The sequence below is a fragment of the Bidens hawaiensis genome, unplaced genomic scaffold (assembly GCF_021521415.1).
Source record: "Bidens hawaiensis isolate Kalapana, Puna unplaced genomic scaffold, B.hawaiensis_p1.1 tig00049111_1, whole genome shotgun sequence".
In the NCBI taxonomy this organism is placed as follows: Eukaryota; Viridiplantae; Streptophyta; class Magnoliopsida; order Asterales; family Asteraceae; genus Bidens; species Bidens hawaiensis.
The window spans coordinates 17,678-28,056 of NW_027498789.1; the positions used below are offsets into that span (position 1 = coordinate 17,678).

Below are 10,379 nucleotides of genomic sequence, written 5' to 3' on the forward strand. Positions count from 1 at the left end.
AATCAATTGATAGAATTAGATTTAGTTTATTCATTTAGTAATATTCTTTTCTATCATCTCATCCTCAACTTAATTTTAGCGCATACGTTAAAGAGTAGAGAGGAGGGGCGCATGCCGCAACCACCGGCCAGCCAACCAATCACTGGCCACTGCCCTCCCTCCTGCTACCACAGCGGTAGAGGTGGACAACAAAACCGGTTCCTGGAACCGGTTCGGCGGAACCGAACCGGAACCGAACCGGTTCCTACCCGTTTTTCGTAGGAACCGGTTCGGTTCCGTTTCAACCCGACGATCCGGGACCGGTTTGACATGTTTGGAGGTGGACCGGGTAGGAACCGGAACCGAACCGGAACCGGTTCGACCGGAACCGGTTCGGAACCGGTTATAGCCATTGGAGTGGTTCTAGCCGTTGGGAAACGGTTTTATGGCCGTTTTTTGACCGTTGGGGTCAAAAATGGCCGTTTTTTTGGCTCCCCAAACACCCCACTACTAGTATAAATAGGTATTTGGTGTAATGGGTTCATCACAACACTCAAAACGCAAACCCGAACGCAAAAAAATACAAAAAAACGCTATTACAACGTTCTGAGTTCTCTAATCTCTTGTTTTCTCTTCTTCTATATTCATATTTGTTGTTATGGCTGCCTCACAATCATCGGTTGGTCAAGGTTCCACCGCCGGACCAAGTTTCGTTCGTATTGTACCTCATAATCGTAATCAAGAGATTTGGTGCAATTGGGATTTGGTTGAATTGAGTGACCATTCATTGAAGGCTCGGTGCAAGTTTTGTGGGATTTATTTAAACCCACTTTCGAATTCAAATTTGAAGAAACACATCGAAAGACCGTATTGCAGGGCGTTGAAACAGAACGTCGAGTCGCAACAAACGCAAATGGATAGTGAAGGCGGAATATTTACATACCAAATTGATCGAGTTCAAGATCGTATGGCGAAGTTTGTGATTCAAGAAGCTTTGCCATTTAGCCACTTCGACAACCCTCGCTTAACCGCCATGATTCGAGATACGCTTCAACCACAATACACTCACGTAAGTCGTCATACTCTTAAACGTTATTGTTTAAAATTGTGGAAGAAGGCCAAAGAGGTACTAATTGCATATTTTGAAAATATAAATACGGGAATAAACTTAACTAGTGATGTTTGGTCGGCTCCACATGGTCTACCCGAATCTTATCTTTGTGTCACCGCTCATTGGGTAGACCCGTCATCGTGGGAAATGATGAAACGCACCATTGCTTTCGAACTCTTTGAGTATCCACATACGGGAGATAATTTGTTTGAAATTTTAGATTATGTTATAAAAACTTATAAACTAGAAAATAAAATATTTTCAATGGCATTTGATAACGCGTCGAATAATACATCGGCGGTTGATAAATTAAAATTAAAATATACGCCGATTTGCAATGGTGTATTTTTTCACTCAAGGTGTGTTGCACATATCATTAATTTAATCGTGCAAGACGGACTTGCTTCGGATGAGGTTACATCGGTTATAAACGATTTTAGAGTAATGCTATATGAAGTTTTTAAGAAAAGTAAAAAAAGACAAATGGATTATAGAAAATTTTGTAAAGATACAGGAAGAAAAGCTTTGGGAGCTAATTGGGATGTACCTCATCGATGGAATTCCACTTGCATAATGTTTCAAAGTGCTTTGAAACAAAGAGACACTTTACAAATGTTTCATTCTAGTCTTGCCGAGAATGATTTGGCAATCCCCTTTTCAAATGAGAAATGGGAAATTATCAATGACTTATCGACTTTTCTTGAAGTTTTTAAAACATCAACTACGAAACTATCGGGAACGTATTATCCGACAAGTCCCTTGGTTCTTTCGGAGTTATTTTTAATCGTTAACAATCTTAAAGAATTTGAAAATAAAAGTCCAATGTTTTCAAACATCATATTACCAATGAAGTTTAAATTAAAAAAATACTTTCTTGAATTGCCACCGATTTTTACTTGCGCCGCCGCTTTAAACCCAATGTTAAATGTTACGGGGGTTGAATGTGTGATAGACGAAATTTTTTCAGCCTTAGATATGCATGAAGTTGACCCAAACTTTTCAACAGAGGCACAAAATGATTTTAACTTGAATTTTAAATTTATGTATGACTTTTATATAAATAAATATGGGTCAAACATACACATGCCTACGCCGGGGGGGTCTTCATCAAGTTCAAGTGCTCCTAGAGTACGAGACCCCATGATTAGCCTTATGAACACCGTTCGCAACGTAACGGCTAAAAAACAAAGGGGTAACACCCCTTCAAGCGAACTAGGAAGGTATAGTGCATATGATTTCTCTACCGGTTTATCCGAAGAGGAATATGGCACTTTTGATGTTTTGGCTTGGTGGAAGGTAAAGGAAACCGAGTTTCCGATTCTTGCCACCATGGCCCGTGATTTACTAACCGCCCAAGCTTCTACGGTAGCTTCGGAATCTGCTTTTTCTCTTAGTGGCAGGGTAATATCGGTGAGAAGAACAAGACTGAATTCGGAGTCGGTGGAGATGTGCATTTGCTTGAAGGATCACTTGGACTCAATCGATCGTGTTCAACACGTAACCACTCTGGAAGACGAAACACCACTTGATGTTCGAGTGCACGACGAACAAGAAGGCGTTTCTACAAGTAATTCTGATGAATAAGTCGCCACTCAATAATTACGACGAACAAGAAGGCTTTTATAGAAATAATATCTCACAACTTTATATTTATAAGTTTAATGTTTTGTTAGTTTGTTTTTGAATATTTTAAAACATGTAACCTTTTTTTTTGAACTTCTTAAAGTAAATAAAATGAATTTTATGTTAATTGTTTTTTTTATTTAACATGTTATACAAACACGAGCAGCGGAAACGAAAAACGAAAAAAAAAATTATTTTTTACACTGTAACCGGTTGAAACCGGTTACAGTGTAAGAACCGGTTTAGGAACCGGTCAGAACCGGTTCCACCGGTTCCGGGTCCGAGGGTTGGGGAACCGGTTCGGTTCCCTAACCGGTTCCAACATGGAACCGGTTTACACAGTGATGTTGACTAATGGAACCGGTTCTGAACCGGTTCCGGTTCCTTTGACCAACCCGATTTGATCACCTATACACAGCGGTACATCACTCACAAACATGCTCTCTTCACACTCTTTTCTCGAGGTTGTATCACCCGGAAATTCAACCCGCCGGGTAAAATTTGGGAGGTGGCGACGGTGTTCCCACTCAACCCAAGGCACCCGACCGACGCTCTCCTCAGTAATGTGCCTAAACATATGTAAACACTAAACACACATTTTCTCAATTTCATCACAAACAGAAATGTGCCTAAACATACACATTATTCAGATAAACCTGTAAACAGACACAGTTTCTCAATTTCATCACAAACATCTGACTCCTAATATACAAACACCGATCATCCTTGACTACAATCAGCCATCATCATTATAACCATCACCATCGGCTTTCTACAAACATGATCACCTTAAACTTCAAACTCCTACACTATCCTTCACCCTCCACCCCCCAAGTTATTCATAGTATGAATCGAGTCGAGTCCCATAAAATTTGGGTGTGGGGGCACAGACCCACCAACTTGGTAGAAAATAAGTCATCAAATTACCCACAAAGGTAATGTAATGTTAGTAGTGAACTGAAACATACGCTATAATTATGTTATTCATGGTATATACAGTTCTCACACATACTTCTAAACGTGTATCTAATTATCTTTTGTCGTCACAATCCCTGTTCGCAGAGCACGATGAATAAGCTGACTCACCTGTCTTCTTAGATTAATGTTGTCTACAAGAATCGCTGACAGCATCTTCCTGAGTTTATGACTTGACGAGCTGGCGCCATCCTCACCGTTAATCTCCCCACCAGCAGTTGAGCCATCATCTTGTGCTATAATTTGTACCTGCAGATATTTCCACATGTATAAAGAACTTACATAATTCATAGCATGCATGTTAAATGTACCTGTGCAAGGAGGGCTTCTATGTGATCATCAGATATTTTAATAAGTTCCAAAGCATCTTGCATTGATGGAGAATCAACTATTATTTTATCTTCACTTTCATTTAATAAGTTTATGCTGCACTCACGAAGCCGATGTTGAAGAACATCAAATTCATGAAGCAAATTCACTCTACCAGCTTCCTCTTTCTCAAACTTCTGTTTTTCTTCTTCCAGTAGTTTCTTTAAACACAATTTAAAAACAAACAAAAAAAACATAAAATATTATTATCTAAATAATCAAACATTTGTATTTAAAAAATAAATAAATATGAAATACCTCTGCATCTGACTTTTCAATAAGTGATTGATTTAGCTGCTGTTTTAAATCTGCTTGCGAATTTCTTAAAGATTTAACCTCTTTAACAAGAACTTTGATGTCTGCTTTAGATTTAACTTCTAGTTCTTGATGTTTCTTCAATAGTTGGTCAAACTTGTTTTTGGTATCATCCAACACCTGCAGTAACTTATCTTTTTCTTCAATCACAGATGTTTTTGGCGGTTCTGCTTCTCTCGTGTCATTCTGCAAACATTTCACTCGTCAATTATTATTCATCATAGGAACAGTTCAGATTGTATTCTATTCCAAACAACTCAAATGTAGGTTAAAAGACATAGGTCATAAAACCTGTTGCGACTTCAATTTGAACTCCATTTCTATGGATTTGCGTCTAAGTTCTTCCATATCCCACTGCATTTGAGTAACTCTTTCTCTTTCCATTAATATAGCTTGATGAAGGTTTTCTTTACTTCTCAGTTTGGTAGTTTCTAGTTCTTCTTCCAAATCTTTGACCTATAAATATACATAAAGTTGCAGTCAAAGTTTATAGAATCATGTTTAATGCAGTTAACTTTGATTTCTGCAAGAAAAGGCGGTCAACTCCAACACGCGAAAGCCGAGAATAATTACCATGGTCAACCTTTACAGCATGCATCAAATGACAAGAGCAAAAATGATAGGGTTTGATTTGTTATAGATTGAATTTAGATAAGATAGTAGGGATAAAAAGAAAGAACGGTTATATTATTGAAAACGTAAAGAAAGATTACATGATATTCCCGGGCCTAGCCCTCTCTCACCGCATTCGCGGGAGCCATGGCAATGCCATCTTAAACATAAAACATACTCTCCTCTCCCTATTAGCTATTAATATCTATTTATAGACATATAAGTTGCACTTGACCCCCTCCTAAAATAGACAAATGACATTTAAACTAGAACTAGAGCATGATTCCTATCATTACTCCCCCCTTCAAAACAGTCTTGCCCTCAAGACTGGGAACAAACTGACTCGACAACCAAGCGGAGGCTTCCCGAGAGCGTGTTCAGGTGGTCGACCCTGCCCATGCACCACCCACAAATGATATGATCCAACCAGTAACTCAATAACAAGACTTACAGTCTTGTACCACCAATGAATACCCGGTAATTCTGTAATAAAAATAAAGTTCCAACAGAGGTAAACGATCCAAAAGACAGAACCCGGTCAGCAAGAGTGGTCCAAAGCTGAGAAATCCCCTTGATGAAAAAGCCATCAGTATCACTACTGGAATCTCCTCCTTTTCCTATTCTAAAATAAACTTCAAACCATTTTGGACTATCATGAAGCAATGTGATATGTGAATTCTTATTAACGCTCCCCTTTGCTACAGCAGTCTTGTCCTCAAGACTGAGGCCGGAAAACTGTTCTTTGACCAAAGAGTTGTCGTCCCAAGTTGCATCAGCAAACGTCTGGCCCTGCCACTGCTCCACCAAATTATGGCCATCCCATAGTGGCCGAGTAGTCAACATAGCCAAGTGGTCAACAAGGTCGTTGTTCCATATGTTTGAATAACCTGTTGGATTTTATGGACGTTTCGGGCCAAGTCAACGTGACCGACCCGAACGTGACCCGGATAGAGTTACACCGGGGGTAACGAGATAAAGGCCTGCTTAAAGGTTAATTAGGCCCGACACATAAAATAATTATATGGACAGGGTTATGGACTAGGCTTTGTTTGATTGGGCTCAAGCCCAAGATGGTTAATTGTTAAACCCTAAGTTAATTACCTATAAATACATACTCTTTATCTATTTATGGTAACCAATCTAAAATATCACTAACCCTAGCTGCCCACTTAGTTCCGGCGCCGAAATCCGGCCACCCGTTTTTCCGACGAGCCATTCCGGCTGCCTTGGACATCACCCAGCCACCGCCGCACATCCTATCAGTAACTACAAACACCACCGCAGCCTCTCACGAGCTCCAGTGCTGTTTAAACCCCAGATTCGTTTTTCCGGCGAACTGGGTTATCTTCTCCGGCGAGCTCTACTTTCTGGCGAACAAGGTTTTTGGTTGCTGCTGGGGTTGCGCTGCTAAGGGAGTCGTCTGCTGTTGGTTGCCGTCCATTGCTGCTGTCTTTATACCCATTGAAAGCCGCCGCCGCCGCTGCTCACAGCCGCCGCCGCCGGACCTCCATTTGGGTGGTTGATTGTGTCTCATCTCTAGTGTGTCTTCCCGGTTCTTGTTAACCGAGGTATATCGAAAACACCCTATGGTTGATTATTATTTATGTTATTCGTGCTCGTACGCGTTTGTAATCGGATCCGGGTTCGGGTTTCGTTTTGGTTCGTTTTAACTCGTTATATCCGCTGCGTTTTATGACTCGTTCATATACTCGTTTATTAATGATGATTAATAACTATTAAAACGATTCTTTTAACTAAAACGGGTTCAAATATAATAACCGTTTTCGTTTCGAACCACCGTTGAAACCCAACAGTGGTATCAGAGCCGCGGTTACAACGTACGAGTTGATACCGGTTCGTTTAAAACCGGATCTACATCTTAAACTTTAAATCGTCTAAAGTTTATAGATCTAGAATTATTTTCGGGTGATTTTGAGTTGGTCAAAGTTTTGTTTATTTTATTTGACCAAGTCAAAACGACCTGAAATTTTATTTATTGTGAATATGTAAATCCAGCCCCGACCTATGTGTTTGTTTGGTTGTGTTTGGTGTTTGAGCTTGTTTTGGCCATATGGTTGGTTCAAAAGTTGTAAAAAGGTTATTATTTAATTTTCGGTTTTCTTTTGGCTATTAAGATGGTTCAAATTTGTAATAGGACATATTAATGTTAGTTTATAAATTTGTAATTAAGAAGACGCGAAAATAACCGAGGACGAGCTCGAGGACCATTTTGGAGTTAGTGGGAGTTCAGGCAAGACGACGGGATGCACGGCGTAGTCCAACCTTGTGGTTGTTTGTGTTGTGACCCCTTGACCCGATCGGTCTCCCTAATTGGCTCTAGCGAGACCGATCAACTTTTGGCCATAAAGGATTTGCATATTTTTGTTGCTATTTGTGGTTGCTTGGTTTGATTATAATAGGATTATAATATCACCAACCTAATACCAAATAAATTGGAAAATAAACATTTTATTAACCGATTTTGTTTTGCAAATTAAAAGCGTTTTGATTTTCAAAACTAATAAGTTATTATAACTTAAAATTGGTTAGTCGTATCGCTACAAACTTAGTTTTAATAGGTTATTTAAAACTAAGTGTACGCCCTGCTTGCGGTGCGCGCATATAATGTATATATGTGTGAACCCCCGGGTGGGCAAAAGTAAAATTGCACTAATTTTGACGTTATTTTACTAATCTCGTGAAAATAACGTTAAAAGTGGCGGAAGGTTAATCAGGCATCATGTGGTGGCGTTGATAGCCGAAAGACAAGGGCACATGCACCAATCAGCCAGTGTCCCGATGATTGAGTGTTATGTGCCTTATGTCCAAGGCTTGATGCAAAACTACTATCGAGCCGGGGGTCTCACCGGAAGCAGCCTCTCTATCCCTATGGGATAGAGGTAAGGCTGTCTACATCTTACCCTCCTCAGACCCTACCATAGCATTGCTATTGGTGGGATATACTGAGTACGATGATGATGATGATGATTTAAAACTAAGTGTCCTGAGAGATGAAAGGGTTCATCTATGCGTCGCGGTAATAAATACAGTAAAATTTGACTTTTACTCTATTTGGTAATTTTAAAATTAATCCCCAATTTAAAAAAAAAAACCAATAGTTTTATGCCAATCCTACTACAAGTCACACTTGAGGCATACTGCGAAATTTCAAGTGTTTGGAGCTACTGCACCGCACTTGTTTTCTAGCCTATCCCTTCAAGGTGAAAGCGTTTTGTTGACACATCCAGCGCTTTCACAAGTCACGGTACTAGGACAACTATTACTTTACTCTCCTGTTACGTGCTAAAGCTGTCTGGAGACTTAAAGTGGGCAAAGATGAGGCTAAACGTATCTATACAGACAATCGTTGTCTTTATAGGCCTCATAACCGAGAGTTGTGCTCTATTCACAATTGACAATCGTTGTCGGTCTGTCTAACCACTTATTAATGTTGTGTGCTACAGCTGCCTTTAATAACTGGAAGCCAGATTCTCATACTCCTAATTAATTAATGTTATTGGGTCATTAATAATAGGACTACGACGTCGAAAATACTAATTAAATTTACTTTTGCTTAATTAATCAGATGTCGTCAAACGAAATTTCACCCTACGCCCTTAAGACTATCCTCGAGAAGGATAAACTAAACGGTACCAACTTCATCGAATGGCACCGCAACTTAAGACTTGTTCTAACCATGGCAAAGCGTCTGTATGTTCTCGATGGACCTGTTCCAAACGAGCCTGAAAACAACACAGCCGCTGCACGAAAGGTTCTTGACAAGCATAAGGATGACTCGGCTGAGGTCTCCTGTATTATGCTAGCCACCATGACTTCTGAGCTTGCTAAAGGCTTGGAAGACTTTGGTGCCTATGAGATGCTTGAGCAACTCAAGGGCATGTTCCAGAAACAAGCCCGTCAAGAACGTTTCGACACCATGAAACAACTCATCAGTTGCAAGATGGCAGAGGGGTCTCCCGTCAGTGCTCATGTTCTTAAAATGAAGGGGCACATCGATCAGCTCAAGAAACTTGATTATCCCATGCCCGATGAGATAGCATCTGATTTCATCCTCAACTCTCTCCCCAACTCATACGACCAGTTCGTGATGAATTTCAATATGAATGGTTGGGTGAAGACAGTGCCGGAGCTTCATAACATGCTCAAGACGGCTGAGATGAACATTCTATCTAGGACCAATCAAGTTCTGATGATTCGATCTGCTGGTGTCAAGAAGCCAAAACCAAAGAATTGGGGTTTTAAGGGAAAAGGCAAGAAGAAAGTTACTGTTGCTGCCCATGTTGCCACCAACACTAACAAGGTGGTTGCAAAGAAAAAGCCGCCGCCCTTTGAGGAGCGCAAGTGCTTCAAATGCAACCAAATGGGGCACTGGATGAGAAACTGCCCCGAGCATCTTGCTGAGATCAGAAAGAAGAGAGCCAATGGTGAAGGCTCTTCTGGAGGTATTTCCATATACGTTACGGAACTTTTCACCGTCTCTAGCAACACATGGGTATTTGATACCGGATGTAGTTACCACATCGTTAATGTCTTGCAGGAGCCTGAGAAGTGGAGAAAACTGAATAAAGGCAGCATGGAACTCATCGTTGGAGATGGGAAAAGAGTACCAGTTCTGGCAACTGGAGTATTTCATTTTACTTGTCCATCTGGCCTAGTTTTTCCTTTAAACAATTGTTTGTATGCTCCTGGCTTGACCAGAAACATCATTTCAGTTTCGTTGTTATTTGAACAAAGATTTAAGTATGTTCTTAATGGCATGGCTATTTCTGCTTACTTAAATGATATCTTTTATTTTGAGGCTAAACCTCGAAATGGTATTTATGAGATTGATGTTCAACCTGACAATAACGTATATCATCTTTCAAAACGTATCAAGATTAGTGTCAATGATACTTTTCTATGGCATTGCCGACTTGGCCACATAAGCAAGGCAAGAGTTAAAAGACTCCAATCCGAAGGTATTCTTGAATACACAGGACCGGACTCTTTTAACACTTGTGAATCTTGCTTAGCTGGCAAACTCGCCAAAGACTCCTTCACTAATAAAAGTGAACAAGCAAGTGATCTATTATGACTCATACATACTAATGTATGTGGACCTTTTAGAACCATGACTAGAAACCATGAAAGATACTTCGTTTCTTTTATCGACGATTATAGTCGATACGCTTATGTGTATCTTATGAAACACAAGCACAAACTTTTGAAAAGTTCAAAGAGTTTCAAAGTGAAGTGGAAAAACAACTTGACAAAACCATTAAGATACTTCGATCAGATCGAGGTGGAGAGTATCTCAGCACAGAGTTCATCACTCATCTAAAAGAGCATGGAATTGTTTCACAGCTCACTCCACCTGGCACACCCCAACTTAATT

The 10,379-nt window shown here is 40.1% G+C and overlaps 1 protein-coding gene across 1 annotated transcript; it reads right to left on the reverse strand.

Moving 5' to 3' along the window:
- Window positions 1-3,617: 3,617 nt before the first annotated feature.
- On the reverse strand, window positions 3,618-4,976 carry LOC143597823 (PX domain-containing protein EREL1-like). Its single transcript, XM_077076212.1, has 4 exons — window positions 4,664-4,976; window positions 4,316-4,558; window positions 4,000-4,218; window positions 3,618-3,937 (listed from the first exon to the last, which is right to left on the reverse strand). Exons 1-4 carry the CDS (start codon window positions 4,754-4,756, stop codon window positions 3,740-3,742), a joined length of 753 nt encoding a protein of 250 aa, XP_076932327.1. The 5' UTR covers window positions 4,757-4,976; the 3' UTR covers window positions 3,618-3,739.
- Between the last annotated feature and the right edge of the window lie 5,403 nt (window positions 4,977-10,379).